Raw genomic sequence first — 21,626 nt, 5'->3', positions numbered from 1 at the left:
CATAATTTTTCAAATAAAATTTGCCCTCATTAAAAAAGATCTGCTTTAAAAATTGATTTTGGAAATGAAATAAAAGTTGCCATTTAGCGCATAAATAGTTTACAGATCCTTTCCCCCGTGATAGTTGTAGAATGGGGCTGTTAATTACACCCTTCAATACCTCTGTGACAGAGCTAGATGAAGGTACTTCTGCCAAGAATATTTCGTAGACTTTGTTTCTGTTTTTCGTGAAAAATGTAGTTACTCAGAATAATTCAGGAAGCTTTTACAGGGAAGATTCACCCTCTTGAACACTTCAACAAACTGGCAAAATTAAATACTGTATGGAATACAGAGATCTATCATAGAGTTTCCAAAAACATTTGCATTCATCTCCATTTTTCCAGTTATAAACTGAATTTCTATTGTCCATAGACCTTAACTGACATGTATATAAGGTGAATTTCACCAATGATCAGGTGACAAGGTGTCAGAGGAATCACTTCTCCCTTTCTCTAAAAATTATATCACCTACATGGAGTGACAGAAATCCCTGGGGAGCAGGAAAGATAAATTGAGTATGAACATCTTTTACTGTGACACTTAGAAAATGTAACCATTTGGCTTCTGAATAAATTAAAGTCTGATCCTACTGTTTTCATTATGTCTTAACTGGGCTTTCTTTGAGATTCACATAAAGGCAGGATTGAACACCCTGAAAAAGTGTGAAACATTTAAGAAGCAAATATATAAGTTTTGCTAAATTGGGATCTGTATTAGTTCTCCTCTGAAACATGCAACTGAAACATCATCCTCTAAGCATGTTATTTCTAAAGAAAGGTAAATATTCCAGAAAGTGGCAGCTTCTGATGAAAATAACTAAGGAGTAAGGCTAGTTAAACCAGCATGTCTTAACTTTAAGAAAGATGTTAAGAGATTTCTGGACAAGTATAGTTCCATTTTTGTACATCCAGTTGTTTTTTCAGTTGTAACTCATCCCTACAATGTCTGATATTTTTATGACTAAAAAAATACAGAAAAAAAACCAACTTCTTATTTTTTCCCTATGTGTTTGAAAGGAGTCTTTTGGCTTTATTATTATAAAAGGGCAGTTGAAGCCCCATTTTTCAAGGGGCAATGCAGGCACAATAGCAAATGAATATAAGCCAACCATAAATAACATTCTAACTGGAAATTAAAAGAAGGTACTTAATGATTAAAGTATTCTGATTCTGGAACAGTCTTCCAAAAGGAGAGAAAAAAAGAGAAAAATAGAAAAACTTAACAACTTTGAAGGTGAATTTCTTGAAATTGTGGGGGACTAAAATTGATAGATTTGGAAATCTGTTCTTATCTTTAATTCCAATCAAGAAATGCTTCTCCTGCATACAGTTTTTTAGGATTTTTACATCATCAGTCACCCAGTTACTTTCTAGATAACTAAAGATATTAAAGGTCTGAAAATGTGTAAGGTTTTCTCAGTGAAGGTAAGAGACAGTCCCATGAAATTCTTTTATAAGACTGCTCTGTTTAGCTCCTATGCCTTTTTGCGGCATGTTATGCATTTAAGGATGCCAAGAGATTTAGGACTCAGAGGCTGCCACTTAGCTTGCTGAGAGACTGGGACAGCAGAGAGCCTGGGACAGCAGGCTGACTGTTGGTGGCGTTAGGTTCTGAGTCAAGTAAGTCAGGTGCAAAGTTCACTGGCTGAGGGAAGGACAGTATCTGAAAAGGTTATGATGCATTTTACTCCCGTTGCCATGACCAAAGTACCTTTGGTGGAAGTTGGGACTGCCCTCTCCTGCCCTTCCAACCTTCAGTCTCTGAGCTTAAAGAAATGAATAGGCTGTTTTCTTGCCTGGAGAAGCAGTCCTAGCATCTGTCTGCCCAAAATGTGTGGCAGAGCTATATGAAAGCTATGCAAGATAAGGGGGAAGTTTCCCCCTGTGCACCTGTAGAAAGGAAAGCCATCATCTACTCCTAAATCTGAACTGCTTCCATCATAGTCAGTGGCACAAAAACTCCCGTTTCAGTGAGCCCAAACTGGTTCATCCTCACCCTCACTTTCCAGTGTATTCCAACTAGTTTTACCCTATTTATTCTTTACTTGGTTCTGAAGCTATATCCTTTTTTTTCCTAGCTGAAAGTACTAAAGGGAAATTTCAGAATTTTTGAATGAAGGTAAATATTTTGTTAAGAAGAATTTGTATCCAGGAAATGGAGCTAAAATTAGGGACTTGGGCTTTGTGGGACGTGTTATTTGATTAGTTAATCAAATGTTGTTTTGTTTAAATTTTGAAAGGGGTCAACAGTTCTTTAGAAGATGTAATTTTCAAGAACATAAAATAAAGAACAATGGAACTCTTTTGCAACAACTGACTTCTCCAGAGCCAACCTGCTCTCTTTTGATACTGTGTGAGTGATCAGTACATACATGTCTGTGAAACAACAAACATTTTAATCAGATATGTATCTATATTAAACACTACTTTCTAACAGCCAGTTCCTGGGAGTTGTGTTTGTTTTGTTTTTACTGTTGAGGAAGCATTTGGCTGCAAGGATGCAAGTGGAAAATGATTATTACTTTTGTCTTCATATGTGGGAAACAATTTTTTGCATTTTCTTGCAGCTGTCACCTGTGATTAACAAAATGCATCACGTTGTGAAAGCGTCGGTTACAATGAGTATTAAGCTGACTGATCTTATCTGGGACTGGAGCATAGAGAAGTCCATTCAGAAGGCAGATTTTGTTCCTATGTACATTTCTTATTCAGTAATCAGGCTTCATATTCAGACATAGCTAACCAAAGAAGCAATGTGTATTCCAGATAAACTGTTATAGCAGAATTCTGTAATACAGGTATTTTATCAGTTCTGAGAAAGTTTTAAACTAAAGAGCTGACCCTCTTCAGAATGCTGTCTTTGAGTTGGGTGAGCAGTTACCATTGAGTGTTTTCTCCAATGTTATCATAAAATAAGTTAGTTAGATATAAGCAAGCTGATGTAAACTCTGCAGGATCATAGATCCAATCCAGCTCACCATGAAGCCAGTGAGATATTTTGTCATTGACAATAAAAGAAAGCCAGTGTTGGCTCCATATGAAAGGCAAACAAATTCAAATGCTCTCTACGCAGCAAACACTGAAGCAGCATAACTGAGGAAATATGGGTTTATTTTGCAATAGCAGAAAATGTGAATCATGCATGTTTCCCAGCACTCAAATTAATTTGGAAATACCATGAGCAGGACTAGCCTACATATATAAGATCTTAATTGTTATTCTCCTCATGCACAAGCTGGAGGGGAAGGAGTGATAGAGTGTATGTATCCTGTCACCAGAACAGGAAGGAAGGGATTACTGTGCATCCATGGAGGGGAAGAAGATAATTGATCTGATCTGTAACTGTTGGTAAAGCAGAGGTGCGTTGACTTTAGGGTCTCACTAGGAAAGCAAAATGCTGTATTTCTTCTTGTTCAGCAATCACTCAGAGCCAAAGACCCAGTATCTCCAATTCTTTTATGTTTCACTGTGAGAGTTAATGATCTCCAGAGTAAACTGAAAAGCTGGAAAATCCCTTGAGGAGAAAGAGAGATATGTGTAGCCTGAGATGTACATTGGTATAGTACAACATTTGGGTTTCTGAAAGAAGAGGCAGAGACAAAAGAATTTGCCTTTTGTTTCAATTTGGGAAAAATTAATTTTTTTCACTGATTTATAGTACAGAATCCAGAATCCCCTTTGGAAAGATATTTAGCCTCTTTAAGCTTTTGTTTTGTTTTTGTTGATTAATTTCATGTAGATGATTTGTAAGTTACTAGTCCAATGAAAAATCTGATAGTGTGGATGGGACCTAGCCATATCATCATGACAGTACGAATGCTTTTGTCTATCCAGCGTTTGTATTAATTTAAAGAGAAGCACTGTACTTTGGTGGCTGCTAAATTATTTTAATTGTGAACTGATATGGAATATCAGATTTAGAATCCCCCCCCCCAAAAAAAATCCACACCCTCTATGCTGAAAAGAGAGAAACAGAAAAAAAAACCCAAAACTGAAACACATCTGCCCCCTCCCTGTTTCTTGTAGGAGTTGCAAAACTATAGATTGCCTATTATTTTTGCTGCTAAATGCCCTCTTTTCTCTGATTTGTCCGAAGTCTTAAAATGGTCATATTCTCTCTTGCTATCTGTTACTACTTTGTGAAAGGTTTTTCTGTTATTGTCATTTCTGGCTATCTACAAAAGTTTAGGCTTTCTGTTAACTGGCAAATTTCAAATTCAGACCATGCTAGGTAGGAAAAGACACTTGAAGCATCCTGTATAGCAATTCTACAATGACAAATGCAGTTATTCTTATGTCTTCAATATGAGTGAGCCAGCACAGTCTATGCGAGTAGACACCGGGAGTGAAGCAGAATCTGTGGAGGGTCTGCAGAATCTCTGTTTGAAGGTGGGATTCATCTTGCATATGTTTAACTTTCTATATCTGTACAAGGTGCTCGAGGCTCTCCTTGCCCCGGAGAATGGAGGGAAATAGGCACTTTTGTGGTGCTTAACTCATCTGATCAGGCGCAAACTTCTAGTTTAGGGCAACATGAATTTTATCCCTGATGACACTCACAACACTCATTAGCTCTATATTGTCTTTATAGGGAGGCTACAATGACAAGATCAAAGTTAGATGTCTATATTCAGTTGAATCCTCCCTTGATTTGTGTGAGAGAAAGACTATTTTTCTATTTTTCCAGCCATCTACAAGCTGTAAACCCATAGACTGCTGAGCAGCAGAACTGATGTTACAGCAATCATGGTTTGAAATAAAACCAAGGTCAACGGGTCATAAGACTAATGAACAAAAGATCAATTTTTCTAGGAAGAACAGATTTTTCAGCCTCAGTTGTCAAAATATCACTGTGAGTATGTCTGTATAAGCTGTGGGTGCTCCTGAAGTCACCTGCAACATCAGACCTGCCTGCTTTGCAGGGTGTTAATTTGCAAGAAGGTTTATAGGTGTGGCTGTGACATTCCCCGGAGCTGATGGTATCATTTACGTCTGTACAGGCCTAGCGGGTTAATATTTTGCGAGGCAACCTCTCAGCGGGCAGTGCACAGACTGAAGGAGAAGCAGCCCTGTGCACCTGGAAAACAGATCGTGCTGTATTTACAGCCTCTCCAGAGGCTGCTTTTCAGAACAGTATTGACATAGCCTACAACTCTTACATAGAGTGGGCTTCACTAGAGGTAGAAGTGGCAAACAACTAAATCACTAGCTGCTGTAAGATGAATGAACAGAGAATAGTTAACACCCTTTGGTCTTTCATTTGCATCTAAAATTCTCCTACGTTTGCAGGCATGTCCGTGGGCAGAACAATGAAGCCTTACTTCATCATGAAGTTGAAAACACAGTAGGACTCAGTGCTTTTATCACAGCAGCGCTTATAATTAAATTTTATTCTTTTTGGTTCTCAAAGTTTACCAGAGAGATTCAAGGTCTTTTTAAAGAGGAAATAAAATAGCCTGTTCTTCTTCTGTCTTTTGCATAGATACAAATGAGTACAGCCCTGTAGATTTCAACACATTTCAAGGTTTTTGATTGGGATACTTAAGGTCCTTCACTGCTCAAAAGTGACAAGTGGTGCTATTAAATACCTTTATGCACTCAGATCCTTTCTAAGAAATTCAGGAAGTTCTAAAAGATAGCACTGTATCACTTTTGAACAATGCATGACAAAAATGTGAGTGTAACTGTGTAAATTATGAACATTTCTAATGCTAGTTTCATCTAGTTCATCTATAGCTCCATCATATTTTCTGTATGGATAATAAAAGGCATGAGCTTGTTAGCTACAATCATCATGTTCCTTCAGTTCCTTTTAAAGTACTTTTCACTTAGGTTCTCCTGCCTTTTCCTTTTAGACTACTTTTCCGACAATTAAACCATTCATACTCCCTCATACCCTCTGCCATCTCCATCAAAATACTAATGTAACACTTCCAGTTCACTTGCCGCTGATAGGGCAAGAGCCACATCTTTCACTGATTTGTCCATCTGGCTTTAAAAGCTCAGTTTTGGTCTCAGAGTCAGTGGATATGTTTACAGCAGTTGGGATATTGGTGACCTTGAGCACTGTGCATAGATTTTTTTGCTTGTTCACTACATGGATATAATATTTACCAGCTTCATTGGGAAGCTTAATTAAATATTTGTATGATGCTTTGAAATCCTTGGTTGCTGTGGAGAATAAATCATTTTTCATTCATTACATGCCGCATTGTAGTAAGTAACATATGGTACTCTGAGCATCTTTTATTGCAAATGCATTTATAGCAAAAAACTCACATACTATTACAGTAGTAGGACTGTTATCAAAATACATGTCAGTTATCAAATACATGTATTTTTTCATATCTGATATTTTCCAAAAAGCTTAAAAGGATCTGAAAGCTATGTGTTTTTTATGTGGCCATACCTTTCATAAAGTGGCTTCAACTCGCTTTCGCTATGTGAAAAGAAATAGTGCTTGAGAGAAAAAGGAACTTTATCTTGAAAGATAAATCCAGGGAACTGATCTGACTTGGGTGGACTCCTCCAGTCTTGTTTTCTAATGGGTGATGATTACATAATATACTCAAATAATAAGTAAGCTTGCCATTCTATAATACAGATATTTGTATTTTAATGTATATGCACATAATTTATTAAATACATGCATAACATTATATATTTGTCTATGTGATACATACACATATATATTCTGCTCTTCAAGGGATTGTCATGTTGTATGGTAAGAGGTATGAGGCAGTACTGAAGCCCCTGACATGGAAATGAGGTGGCCTGCCCACAGACCCTCATTCGCAGTTTTGTCTTCTCTCCTTTCAGATGCTTTGTGGGTTTTATTAGACTCATACTTCCTTATTTAGGGAGCTTTCTGTTTTCCAAACTCTAGGAAATGTGTGCAAAGTTTTTCATGTGAAATCATACTGGAAGGAAAACTCAGAGTACCTTGCGGTGGTTGTTGCAAAAGTTCTTGCGTAGAGAATTTTTAACATCTCTCTCTGTTTCACATGTATACCAACAGTCTGGCTGCTGCACCTTTCCTACAGCTCTGTAGTTCATTACGTCTGGATTGCAGAAAAGAGTTAAAAATCATATCTTTGATTAGATGTTTCCTAACCCTGGCTGTTTTTCAATGTACAAATTAAAGTCTAGAGTGGCTAAAAACAGAATAAGGCTCCTTATAAATTAAGCCTAAATGGCCTTTATGAAAGGCCTGCACTATTAAACCTGAGGAGCAGTGGCATGTTTTTAAGGGTGGCAACACCACGACTGCAACACTCATATATCAGAGAGCTCTTCACATTGTGTGTTTCCTAGCAAGGCTTCCCATTTGCTTTTGGTACAGAAGCAAGAACAGCAAAAAGGATGCAGCCCTCCAATTTGGAGTTTGATTTCACTCCCTTGTTACTACTATTCAACTTTTTTCTAATTCTGTGAAGAGAAGGAATTTAATTCTCAGTTTCATCTTTGCTTTTGAAATGGCTACCCAGATGTCAAGAGCAATCTTTTGTGCTTGAACGATATATGTATGTGCATGTATGATGTAGGTATATGTATGATTTTATTATATGCTACTACAGTCTGCTCAGGTGTTTCCCTTGAGAGCTCATCAGACTGACTTTAGTGGGACTAATACTATGAAAAAGGAATGAATAATTCACTTCTTTTGCAGGATATAACTATTGCAGCGTAGAATTTATGTCAGTATGACAATAAAATAAATTGTGGGTATTCAGACCACCCTACCATTAAACACCCGATCTTGTCAGTTCACCAAAAACTGATACCGTCAATTTTTCGGTTTAAAGTTTTAGGAAGGTAGTTGCTCTAATGAAAGCCTCCAGCTGGTAAATGGGGACATTCTTCAAGTCATGTGATACAGTAGCTTCACTGTGAGCCTCAGACTGGCCTGATCATTCAGATCAAGAGGCTCGACTGGAGCTCACGCATGGCTCAGAAACTCCCCTGAAGCCCAAGCAGTTATTATGCCTGCCTAGCTGTGGCAAGTGACTTCCTAAAGTTAGTGTAAAGCTCATCTAACTCTTCAGTTTTTAAAAAGTTACCAGTCTTTGCATAGCTGGCGTTCTTACTGACAGTTTGTATTTGTTAGAAATTAGAAGCCTAGCAGGAGGAAAAAAACATGTGAAATACAGGAGATGCCTATGATATTATCCCACTGGCAGGTGTGCAGACAGGCAAAACAGTATTTATTTATTTTTTAAGTGTAATCACGTTCAAGTAACATGCAGAAGCTCCAGTCAAGAATGACACCCTGCTCTGTACAGGTGCACTGCAGACACTTAATAAAAGGCAATCCTGGAGTCATAATAGAGAGTTACTAGAGCTTCAGATTTAACTGTAACGCAAAGTGCCTTACCTCAATCAATTGTATGAAAGAATTTATAACATGGTTCAAAAGGACTCTGGGTACTCCTAACAGTATAATATAAAGTAAATGATATTATTTTAAAGTGCTTTTATTGTCAGGTATCCATATGCTATCTGTAATAGAAGATGAAGATAACTATGGTTTATTAGTGTGATAATTGAGACTGAATGATGTGGACAATATAACAGGGAAGCAAATATATATTTACTCAGATGCTTAAATGCTTCAGTAACTCTAGTGCATTACTGTGCTAACCTCTTCCAATCTGTTAAATATGTATTGAGTAGATAATGAGGCTATATACTTGGTACCACAAATTATTTAAAGGAAAACAATGGTTTAAAGCTACAAGTTGTGAATTATTCCTAAAACTATTGCAAAGAAGTTCCCAAGATGTGAACTGTAGATCACTGTCAGTTTACAGAAAGCAAGCTGGTCAAATTATGCTGACTCTTTTCCTTGTTTACAGCTGCTAATTTGCATTAAAATGCAGCTAAAAATATCTCAATACTTCCCTAACATTACTTTGCTGTGGAAGCATTCACTGTGTTCACCAAAGGGTTACTATGTACTTGTCTTGAAAGAGCCTTCAAGTCACATAGAATCTCCTTATCGAGATATAAGTGATGGTATGAGAAGAGTGGATAGTCTCTTCTCTAGCACTTACCTTGCAGGCTATACATTAGAGCAAGGATGCTTTTTTTTTTCCACATGGATCCAGGTTAATTTCCATTTCTCCTTTAAAGTTGATTAGAAATATTTCCCACATAATTGCAATAGTTTCTGATAGTATTACTATAATTTAGTTTGTGTGCAGTTTTTTCGACATAGGTCTTCTCCCATGCATCCATGAATTTCCTGTGAAATATATTCTAAACTGAATTAAGAAAAAATTATTTCAGCACAATATTGTTATTTTTAAAATATATTTTCAAGAAAATCTGTTCCGTGGGTTTTATATGCAAGAACAACACAAGCTTAATGTAGATGCTTGGAAAATAATTAACTGCTTCAGTGTTGTTTTATATACTTACGAAAGGCCCAGTATCTGTCTCTTTGTACAGCTAGGACTTCTGCAGGTACCATAGAAAGATCTAGGGATGGGAGTCCTATTCCCACATGATTCAATATCAAAATTAAGCACTTAAATGAGAGGAGGAGGGAAACACGATTGAGGTAAGGTTCTAAGGCAAACTCAGAATGAAAAAAAAAGACATGAATGTGTAGAAGAGTACTGTGTTTTGGAGGAGAGAATTATTTTGGACTGTTCAAGTGGGTGATCAGCAACCAGGTTATATTTGCAAACAAGCAAACAAATTCTTCCATTTCGAAGACTGGTGAACTGGAAATGAGCTCAAAATAAAACTGGTGATCAGTGTAGAACAATTGTGTTTCTGACGGGTGGTTACATGTCTGTTTGGTTGATGGTTTTAGTCATGATATAGAGCAAGAGTGGAATCTAGTAGAAATGTCAGCTTTCTATTTTGCACTTTTATGAAATGCAGAATCAAGTCTAGTGTATATGGCTATATGGCATGTTTTTTTATTTGTGTTGATGCTCAAAAGTCTTCATTGTACAGTATAGATTAATATAGACCAAGATTTCCCAAATTAAATATCCAAAGGTAAATGCTGTCTTGAGAATATGTTTATACTCCAGAAGATGTGGCATGAAGCAGAAAAATTCTAAGCATCTTCAAATTTCTTTGATTTCCATGAGAATAGGAACCAGGGGTCAGCATTATAAACACTGACCATTTGGGAGTTTAACACTCCTTTTTTTCCTTTTTGAAAATCTTTGTAATGAAGCATGTAAAGAAAGGACTAGAAGCATCTTTTCCTACAACTAGCTGTACACACATTTCTGGGTTTGTTTGTTTGTTTTTATAAAACTAGAACAGCAAAGCAATGATTGCAAAGGCAAAATGCAGTCAATTCAAACTGTAATGCTATATTTTTAGCTGCATAAAACTAGAAGAAAATAATGGATTTTTTCTGCTAACGCACCCTCATCTTCCTTTTTAGCTACATTAGGAAGGCTAGGAAAGACCTTCTTTCCTTGAATTTCTAGAAAATAAATATTTTCTACAGGTGTTTCAAAGCTTCTCACAGGTAGTTGATCACACTCTTCATGTGGCCTCTTCCTCCCTCAGAGAAAAATCCATATGTTTAGACAGTCCCAGTAAAGAACCCCACATTGTTATTCATAAATCCAAGATTTCCTTCAGTAATAGAGCTCTCCATTATATGGCATATAATTCTGTGCATATAATTGTAAAGTTTTGTTTGGTCACAATTTGAAATGTATTGCATTTTTCTTTCCTGTGTGAAGTGCTTAAATTTGCCATCATAGAGGTTTGGATGGGAATTCCACTAAGGATAAATTTTAGAGCTCTGACATTCAAGGGGTCCTTGGCAACCAAAAATATAAAAGGAAGAAATGTATCAAAATGGTAGATTGTTAAGGATAAATAGGGAAGGCTTTTACTTTTCAAAATTATTTTGGAAGTTTCAGATTTACTTTCCTTTTCAGTTTGATTCATTTTCTTCTGTGGTCGTCAGCTGATGACTTTATTGGGTGCCATTTGGTCCTACCAATGTTTGAAATTCTTAATTAAATTTTCTAGCTTTCTGACATTATGTTTTTCTTCTTGACATTCACATACTGTAAATATAGCTCTGTCCACGATGAATTCCATTTAGCAGACAATGCTTGACAGCCCTAGTAAATTCAGAAGGTTCTATTCATTCATCAATATGTGTGTATAATTTCCATTAAGCTCAATAAAATTTGTGTACAGCTGTAATAACGAGACACTTTTAACACTTTAGTGTCTTACTAGTCCTCAGGAAGGTTTCATCTGCAGACTGAGATGTCCCCCTTGACTTCTAAAGCTCTGGAGGGGTGAAAGATAAGGAAGGTTTAATTTCGTTATGGGAGCAGCTCAGCTGGGAGCTCCTCCTTCAGCGACTCTTTCCTAACCTGCGTTGTGGGGAGGATCAGTACAGGTCCCTGCTCACACACGGTACAGACACTTGCTAGTTGCAGGACAGGGACACTCAGTCTCACAGATGTCCAGGCCAGACAGCAGGAGTGTCTCAATGCTTGCTTAGAAGTATTTTCATTTCAAGGGTTAATATATTCAACTTGGATTTGTTGAATCATTCAAAGTAATATTTCAAAACATCCTCCAGAAAAAAAATCATATATTGTGGTTAGCTTATTTTATAGGACTAAAAATGCCTAAAGAGCTTCACAATGATTTCTGTGTGACAGAATCAGTCAAAGTTAATGATCTTTTAGGCCCCTGTAGTGGTTATATTAAAAATAATTGCATTACCCTTGCACAACTCATTGCCATTGCTACCTACTTTAAATATTTTATGTAGTTTTTCAGGAAAGATCATATTCTGAGGTGGGGAAAAATGCAATAATCTGTGCCATTTCTTCTGTCTCAAACCACAAGGAAACTTTCTACTATCAACGCTATTGAGGTATTCATCAATCAACCTGCTGAATCTTCTTGTTTTGGATTACTTGTCTTATCCTTTAAAACTACTTTTTTAAATGTGCGTGCTTACTTCTGAGCCATTTTAATACATTTTTGAACCCCCCAATTAAAATATGCTAAAGAAGTGTAAAGTGTGACTGATTTGAATCAAGTCAGATTTTGGTCCAGTGGAGGACTTCATGAAGTGGATGATGTGCAAGTATAAAAATCTTTCTTTTGTTGTGCTTATTGGAAGCACCTTAAGGAGGGGACATTTAGTTTGCAGAATGGTCAGCTGAGTTTTTACATACTTATTCAGAAGTTGTTTACTGCATACTCAGGTGAAAATAAAGGTCACTCAATATTGAAAGGGTTGCAGGATCTCAAGATGAAAGCGATATGTTTTTTTGCACATCATACTCAAGTGTTTTTCTCTTTTCCATGAATATATTCAGTCAGTTTCTGATAGTGTATTAGCACTATTGCTTCTGCTGTAGCTAAAGAGCAGAAAATGTAGGTTTACAATTGTAAAGAGTGATAAGATATGGAGCAGGAGGAGAATGGAAGATGCTAACAAAGAAGTTACAGAAAGAGGTAAGATTGAATTAGTTAAATGGCATTGGTTAATATTTGGTTCTTAGCTTACTTATGCTAGTGATTACTCAACGTTAAAAAGTGTCTATGGGTGTACAGATTGGGGAGGGCAGGGCAGAGGGCTCAGGGTGATGCAGGAAGTAGATAGGAAATTCTCTGTGGGAACATATATTATCTCAAAAAGAGCTGTGTAATAACATCTAGCATTCATAGTGCACTTTTTTATTCCACATTTGCATTGCTTCTAAGAAAACATTTAATATATGGATGTATTAATATTCCATATTGGTGTGGATAAAGCAAGGGAGGGGAAAGATGGAGAAGGGAGTATTATGGCAGTTGTACAGGATTACTGAAACAGGTTTTCCTAGGGCTGGCATTTAAGTTTTGTCCTGTGTTGTGCTCAAACCTCTAGGCCACAGCTCTCCTGGGATATCACGTATTATGTATGGATGAGTTTTCAAAGTGACCTGAAAGGTAGACACTATACTCCCACTGAAAAGCAATAGGACTGAGGATCTTAATATCCCAAGGTCTTTCTGAAAACCTCATCTTGCAAACAGCCTTAACCACTTCATCGTACTCACTAAATAGCAGCAGATACTTGTTAACAGCGTGTGTATTAGTTGTTGGAAATAATTTATCATTGATTTTGGGTACCTCTAAAGAAATTCTCTCTCTCCATTTCTCAGCCTTTTCTATATAGCATCTGAGAAATAATTATTTTCATTTTTCTTTGCCTCATTGATGGTAGAATAAATAATCCAGGAATAACTCCCCACCCCCATTATTCTACTGTATCTGTCGAGCAATAAGTTTTAGTTCCGTCTGTTTAAGGGTGATGGAGGGAGGGATGGAGGGGGATGGAAAAGAGAAGGCAGACTCTTGAAACCGCTAAACCATAAGGCTAGAATTCGACCAGGTTGCCTCAGTCATTGCTTTTGGGCAAAACCCATAGCGCTACTTCAATGCAGCTCGCTTTCTGGCTCACTCTCTGTGTGCGAATTCACTACCGGAGGGAAACATCTGCATGAGCGGCTTCTGCAGCCACAGCTCTTCGAGGCGGGTTGGTGCACGGCCCCCGGGGACTAGGACCGCTCGGCAGACTTGCCTGCTGGGCGCCGGGCTGGGATCCCGGCAGGCCGGAGCGGGGAGCCTGAACCGCCTCCGCGCGTGGGGCGCCCACGGCGGCGGAAGGCCGGCGGCGGCCGCTGCCCCTGCGCCCGGCGGCGGCGGCGCAACGCGCCTCCGCACACAACTTCAGCACCGCGGACAGCGGCCTCCCCGCGGCCCCGGCGCGGCGCGGCTTCGCCCGGCGGCCCTGCGCGCCCCGGCCCCGGCCCCGGCCCCGCCGAGGTGACCCGGCTCCGGCTCTGAACCAGGCCCGGCAGGACGAGGAGGGTCCTGGCGGCCGGAGGGGCGCAGAGGAAGAGGGAGGAGCTGGAGGAAGGGGAGGGGAGCGCTAGGGAGAGGATTTTCCCTTCTGCTTTTTCTCTCCCCCCCCACCCGTGTTGGGGGAAGGTTGCTGCTGCTTCTGCTAGTGGCAGCGTTTCCTCCTGCTGGAAGATGATGAATGCATGAGAAGAGAGGCTCTGAGCTGCTTCTCTGCTGCGGGAGTGTCTCTCCCTCTCTCCCTCTCCCGGTTCCTGTGTGTGTGTTTGACTCCCTGGCTGTGTGTGCGTGTACGCTGTGAATATATATATCTGAGCTGGGAGGTTATTGCAAGCTTCTCTCAGCAGCGCTGCTCTGTGCAGGAAGAAGGGCTCAGCTGCAGTGGTAGCATTAACAGCAGCATTAGCAGCACCAACAGCTTTTCCTTCCTTTCTCCCTTCCCTTCATCCCCATCTCCCTTCCCCCCGCCCCTTTTGGGGGTTTGCTTTTTTGATTTATATTTTTCTCTCCTCATACAAACCTTGTTATTTGATACTTCGTGGCTTTTTTTTTTCCCCTGAGCAGGAGGGGGGGGCGCACACACACACACACACACACACATTCACACAGAGCAATAAGGGAAAGAAAAGTATTGGGACTTATCCTGCTGCTGCAAACCCAGAGATAGCAGTCGAAGAGAGGAGTTGGCTTCTACCCCAAGGTAAAGCCCTGCCCCTTTTACCTCCTCGCCACCTCCTCCGAGAAAGAGAAGGAGAGAGAGAGAGAGAGAGAGAGAGAGAGAGAGAAGGGGGCAAAGTGGAGAAAAGCAGGTCTCTTCAGCGGCTGGCATTTGGAGTACGGGGAGCCAGGAAGTGAAGGATGGTTGTGGTTACCCGAGCTGGCTGCAGGGCAGCTCTCTTCCTCTGGATTTTCAGCAGCATTAGCTGCAGAGCCAGGACTGCTCTCCCTGCATCTCGTAAGTACCTTTTTCAAAGAACCATGCACATTTTCAGCTCTGTAATAAGCCAGAAGGGGCTTCCCACAACTCTGGGAAGGGGTTTATTTTTTCTCTGATGGTGAATCTTGTGTTTCATTTTCTGTGTATTTTCATGTGTATGTGTGCACTGAGGTTTGATACTGTTCACAAGGCTCTCATCAGATCTTCCTTATTGCTGATGATTTTACTGAGGCTAGTGGTAGCTGATGTTGAAAGTTGAAAGACCTGCTCCGTGATACAGACTTGGTTTTGCAATGGAGTCAGAGGGGGAAAGGAATCGGATAAAAGATGTTTAAAGTTTGGGGGTGGATTTTTGTTTTTGTTTTTGTTTTTTTCCACCCTACTCAGAAGGTGTGCAATTTGTGTTTGGAAGTAGTTCACTTCTATATTTGTCTGAAGGAAAAGAGGAGACATGAGCAATTTCCATAACTAGTGTTTTATCAAGGAGAATTAGAAACTAAGGGACTGCAGCAAGAGAAAATTTTGTCTTCTGTGAAGAGGAAGGAGTGACAGTGAGTTGATGAAAAGGAACTGAACCAGGACAGCTTTTCTTGAGAGTGAAGTTTTGCTTCCCATAATAAATGAGCAAAGGTATTTTGGAACCGACCAGCAATTTCCCTCCTAGGGAGGCAAAAATAGTAGAGAAATGATGAAGCATCTGATGAAATGCTGAACTTTAGCCTGGAAGAGTGCAGAGCACCTATACAGGACCCAGTTCTGCTGTCAGGGTAAAAATGACAGCATATTCATTAATTTCTATGGGTTTTAGGTTCAACCTTTAGTGTTGCAATGAGCTGTAGTTTCCAGCAAAACATTTGCAGGTAGATGTCAGTGTTAAGTATTTAGTTGTTTCTCTGCAGCCCATGTAAAGCATTTGCCATTTGCAAACTATTTTTGAAATGCATACTAAAATGAAGCATACTATCTTTATAGAATCATCAAAAATAGACACTACTGTTGACTTCGTCTGCTGTTTATAGAGGAACAAATGTACCAGAATGTTTCAGATAGACATGTTGGGGTTGTGCGTATGTATGTATATTTGGGCTGGTTGTACTGATCAAGCCAAGGATTGTCTTAGAATGTAATGTATATACTGCATAGAGATGTATGTGGTTCATTGTTTTTATTTTTATTTTTTTTGGGGGGGGGGGCGAGATGGACGATGCAATGATTAGGGAACTGGAGCGTTTCTGTACTTTACTCCCTGGGTTTCTATCTGATATCATCTGATACCTTCTGAAAAATAAAGCAATGTTATTGCTTCAGGATTTGTCCACACTTAGATATTTATTTGTGTGACAGCAAAAGATTTATAGCAATGTCTGTGTTGTATCGAAGTCTCAGAGGTTATAGGATATAGGTTCAGGTCGTTTTCTTTTTTTCCCATTAATTTAGGAACAATATCAGTCCTAGGTGTAAACCTAGGACTTGGTCTTGCTACTTGGTCTTGACTGGTCACCTAATTTTTCTTCTGAATATTGTATCTCCATTATCAACTCTAGAGCACAGTGCATAACAATAACAGAGAAGAAAAAGATTTATGCCCTAGATTATCAAAAATCTGTTCTTGGAAAATAACGTTCCCTGTATTCTTTTTCTGTAACAGGATTTTGAGCTTTCTTTGTCATTCAGTAGCTAATGTCTGTAGTTTAACTTAAAAATGACCCACCATAGCTTATCTGATTACCCAATAAACAAATGTTTAACTTTTGAAGGAAGCGAGTTGAGAAGTTAGTGGTAGCAGTAATTTACTATAACCAGAAATTCCATGAATAAAAGGATATATATAATCTCAATTCAAATGTACTCATATATTCCATCTTATAGATTTTTTCCAGCTATTCAAAGATTTCTTCACATAAATTCACCTTCTCACAGCATATACACTACACTCCTTATGCGTTTTCATTTCTGATTCACTTCTAAAAGTGAAAAGGAGATAGATTTGTTTATTGGAAACAGACACACAGCTACAAGTACACATGGATCTTATAATTACAAAAAGAGCACACATGTTACAGTATATGGAAATGCTTAATTTTTTTTTTTTTAAAGACATAGCTATGCTAGTGAAATATTACCACAGTAGGAACTCGTGTTATGTCATAGTGTTTTGGTGCACTGCTTAACTGGTTATTCTGTTGCACACTTTGGTATACAAACTGATTACTGTGCTCTGTTTTCTTGTATTGTTTGTCATATGTGCAACTGATTGTAAATTCCTTTGATGATTTTTTTCCTTTTTCTTTGAGAAGGAAGTCAGGTCTTTTTATCATATCTTTGTGTGTGTGTGTGTGTGATCAATTGATTTTGAAGACCACATTGGGAATGCTTCTGAAGATTAAAAAAAATTGTGTGAAATGTAATGTTGATGTACTATTAATTTCCATGAGATTTTGATTATGTCTTCCATCCCCACTTAATGTATTGAGTTTGAAATGAATAACAACAGCAATTTTTTGTACAGTAGTTCAGAAAGCTTACAAGATTCATGGTGTACAGTGAATTACTTATCTTTACATATGAGCTCATACATACTAATTATTTTCTTACAGCATGCTTGTGCTCAGACAGAAAAAGATAATATTGGACCTGACTTATGTGAATATATTGTATCTCAAATTTTTGTTTTCTTTGCAGTGTCACTGAATCTATCTCTGTCACTAAAGTGATGTCTGTCAGTAATACTGACTCAGAAGTCATCATGCTGAAATCTTTGAATCTCATTCAGTTTTATCTCAAGGTGAACTGGGTGCTGCAAGTCCATTTTGTAATACAATAAATATGCACAGTGATACAATATCACACACATTTTTATTCAAGTCTTATTTTAATTTTTATTGATAGTTATGTTTTTCATGCCTCAGCAATAAACTCTTCGTATTTCTGCTACTTTTTCTGTCTTCTTTGGAATAAGTACAAAGGGATCAAAACACTCCTAACTTCTGGAATCAAGGCTAATGAACAGCTCAACCAGGAGAGGTCATCACAAGATAAAAAGTAACATGGAAAATACAAATTTAGTGCTTTATAGGCTTTAACGTGGCTTAAAGATGGAATAGTAAGAATATGACTTTGGATAGACTAACTTTCACTTGTGTTCTCATTTAAAAAAAAAAGGAAGAAAAAAACAAAGTAGCAACTTTGTCTTCTTAATAGGAATGCTTAAGGGATTCATTCAGTGGGTCATCTGCTTCTTTATAAAACCGACTCTTTTACAAAATAGTTGTCTTTCACAGCTAGGCTTTATTTGCAATAGGTCCCATACCAGTGTTGCAGTTGAAATGTAACTCCGTTTCACAATAATTGATACAGAAATCAAAAGAAGCAGATATAATCAATCGTTAACCTTTGTGTATATGCAAAAATATGCATCTTTTACCATTGACTGCATGTCACCTAGACTTTCCTTATTTATTATTAGCATGGATAAGTGAGAAAAATGTTTTAGAAGTGTAACGTCCCTCTTGAAAGAGCAGGACATTGTGCAAGAAACTTAATTTCAGGGATCTTGTAGAAAATAGAATTAGAGAATCTATCTTCCAATTTCTGGTGTTTGGATGCTGTGCAAGTGGGGATGTGATCTCTTCTTTATGCACTTTCATGCACTTTCATTTGGGAATAGCCATCTTTCAGATAAGTTTTCAGACAAATGTTATTTTGTGAAATCTGGTGAATTTCAAGTCAGAAAAAGATCTTCAGTTGCGTTTCTGTTGCCTCTGTTTACATTCCTTTGTTTAGGTCCTATTACTTGGATCTAAAGTTGAGATCCCATAAGATTTAGTTTCAAGTGTATCAGAACATTTTTCTTTGAGGTTTAACATCTAATCATTTTCTTACCCAGGTATCAAAGCACTTGCAAATAAACTATGCTTTAAGTGAGTGCCTAAATTCCCTTTAAGAGCATGGGATTTCAGAACATTAAGCACATGCTTTCTTGTTTTATTTTTTCTTAAATTTAGAACTTTTTAGCTAAAAAGTAGACCAAAATTAGACCAGTTATATGTATCACTATATAATAGTGCTATTATGCATCACTATATAAAAAAATTAACATTCAAAAGAGAAACAAACATTTTGTTAATTGGTTATTATTTAACAACATTGAACTGAGTTTCTGGGTAAAAGTTTTTAAATGAATATGCTTTCACTAAAACCATATGTTTGTTACCTTTTGTGTGAATGAAATAGTAATAAATAGTCCGCTGTCATTTCCAAATTGGTAACAAGAGCTAGAGCACTCATTGGTGCTGAAAAGCCAAAATTTCAGAGTCCTTAACTTACATAAATGCAACATTGCACACAGCCTGATTGCACACATTTGTCTATATACAGAAAGTCTGATTCAAAGTTTGATGTGGTCAGTGGGCATTGAATCAATTACTAATGTCATTGAATTAATGCATTAAGAACTGTGTCTTTGCTCAGGTTCTTTTTGTGTTGCTGGTGTTTTTAGTTCATTTATTTTCAAATTCAGGAGCAACACTATGGAATAACACAGAAAAAAGTACTTTTGTAAGTGGTAAAGTCTGCCAGAAAGTTTGAAAGTGCAGTTAAAGACCTTTTCTTTTTCTACTGAAACTGATCTATCTCTGAACAGTTTGACTTATAGGTCAAACGTAGATAACTAGTTAAATCTGGAGGTGTGCCACTGCCTATGCTTGCATTTCCTAAATGTCAATTACGCTCGGCCTTACAAAGGTACATGGACTTGCAAATGTGTGCATGATTTCAGTAGCTTCAGAAAGAAAACATTAGAGAAGCAATGTTAGTCTTGTTCTTAATCAGATCAAACTCTGAGTGACTTTGTTAGTCTTTAAAATTTAGAAGACTACATTTAAAATTGGAACAGTGCTTGGAAAGAGTTAATTTGATCAGGACATGATTTTCTATCCACGTGGACATGGGACCCTTCTCTGAGGATGAGTGCAGCCTGGTAGCTTGAATGTTCTCCCACTGAAGTAAATAGAAGTTGTGGTTTTGATTTTAAGAGCAGTGTAGTTAAGTTTGCTGTCATTCAGAAGCTCTTGATTCAACCTATTGGTATAATATACCAGAAATGATTTAAAGGCTCTTCAGACATCAACCTTTGAATTAATATTGATTTGATCTCTATCACACTTCATTTATTTAGTTACTTTATTGGCATTGTGTAGATATATAATCTTGAGACCACCAGCTAATTACTGAATGTGTTAAATCTGTAAATGTGGTGGTGTAGCATAATGCAGTAGTCAGTAATCAATTGTCTTGAGCCATTTTGAATCCTGGCTTTGAAGTTATCATAGATACAAGAGCATTCTCAAGACTGGCATTTGATATTTGGAAAGAACTTCAGGCATGTCTAGGTTTTGATAGCTCTGAAAAAGCAAAAAGCCCGAATATCTGGAATCTTCCTCCAACCAAAACCAAATTAAGAAGGATTTTTTAAAGAGTGATTTGCCAGTGAAATAATATAAAAAGAACAAGAAGCTTTGTAAAGTTGAAACCTTTGCTGCCTGGGAAATTGTCTCAGTATTCATGCACCACTGCAGTAGTTGACCATTTTCTATTTGTTTTGTAAGCTTGAATGATTGACAGTTCAGAGTGGAAAAGGACATTGACTCTGGCATTTATTTCTTTCCTCTGCTCAACAAGTCTAGGGTTTTTTTGACTTTACAGACTCCTGAAGAGACAGTTCATTCAGACATTTAACTTAAATGATCATGCTAAGCCCACTGAGGGAATGGAAGATTTATTTAAGCTCATGGTTCATAATTTGATGTTAATACTTATCAACATTTAACATATTTATCAAATATTTTATTTTTAATTTTATGCACACTTCCAAAGATGTGTTTTAAATAAATCGATGAATAATATTATAAGATCCATTCAACTTAGCTAGGAACTCCATTACCAGTTTTGCGTTTATATCAGTAAAAGCTAATGTTGGTTACAACTTTACACATGTAAATAAAATAAACAGTCAAAAATCATTGTCATTAGCCCAAGAATATTTAAACTCCTCTCTGAAGTGTTTTAGCCAAAGGATTTTCTATCCCAGAAACTAATGTGATATTTTAAGATGAGCATCTATTGTTTGTTTTTGAGGAATATTCCAAGTTCTGATTTAATGAGAAAACAACTCTTTATAGTGGAAATGCAATGACCAGTTTAGATATCTGTCTAAATATAATATATAAATTCTGTTTGATTTTGTAAAACTGCTGTATCATTGAACATTTCATAATCTTCTCATACTCAGCACAATCAGCCATGTACATGCTATATTTCTCTATATTTTCTCTATTTCTGTATATGTAGGAACTTATCTGCCTATAAGCATTTTTTACCTCGTAATTAAAGTATGACTGATCAAATCTAGAGTTGTGCCACTGTCCATTTCTTTGTCACCTGAGTGGTGATAAAGCCATGGCTATGTCTCAGATTGCTCAGACATCATGTATATTTACACTGATATTTATTGTAAATGCTAGGAAAAGCTGGAACTTAGAGGGAAAGAACAAGAGAGATCAGCACTGAGCATATGGATCTAAGACAGGTAGATTGCAAGGATCCATTTCTGTAAGGGCTCACAGAGAACCTGTGAGGGAAAGTTTGCCAGAGAAGACAGGGAAGAGTTACTAGAGTTACTGCCATACCTAATGGAAGCTTAAAAGTATATTGGCCTAATGCAGTGGGATGCAACACAGCCCCCAAGGGAATTCAAATATATTTGACGTTTTCTTGTAATATGTACT

At 37.6% G+C, this 21,626-nt stretch overlaps 1 protein-coding gene across 1 annotated transcript in view; it reads left to right on the top strand.

Moving 5' to 3' along the window:
* Nucleotides 1-14,762: 14,762 nt before the first annotated feature.
* The window catches only part of CNTNAP2 (contactin associated protein 2), a 1,164,397-nt gene continuing 1,157,533 nt past the window's right edge, over nt 14,763-21,626 (top strand). The window contains exon 1 of the mRNA XM_013955738.2: nt 14,763-14,859. Within this exon, the coding sequence (XP_013811192.2) occupies nt 14,763-14,859 (97 nt within the window). The remainder of the gene's footprint in view (nt 14,860-21,626) is intronic.

This window comes from Apteryx mantelli, chromosome 2 (genome assembly GCF_036417845.1).
Source record: "Apteryx mantelli isolate bAptMan1 chromosome 2, bAptMan1.hap1, whole genome shotgun sequence".
Lineage (NCBI taxonomy): Eukaryota > Metazoa > Chordata > Aves > Apterygiformes > Apterygidae > Apteryx > Apteryx mantelli.
Note: the sequence above shows the minus strand (reverse complement) of the source record. Positions and strands in the feature narration are given on the sequence as shown.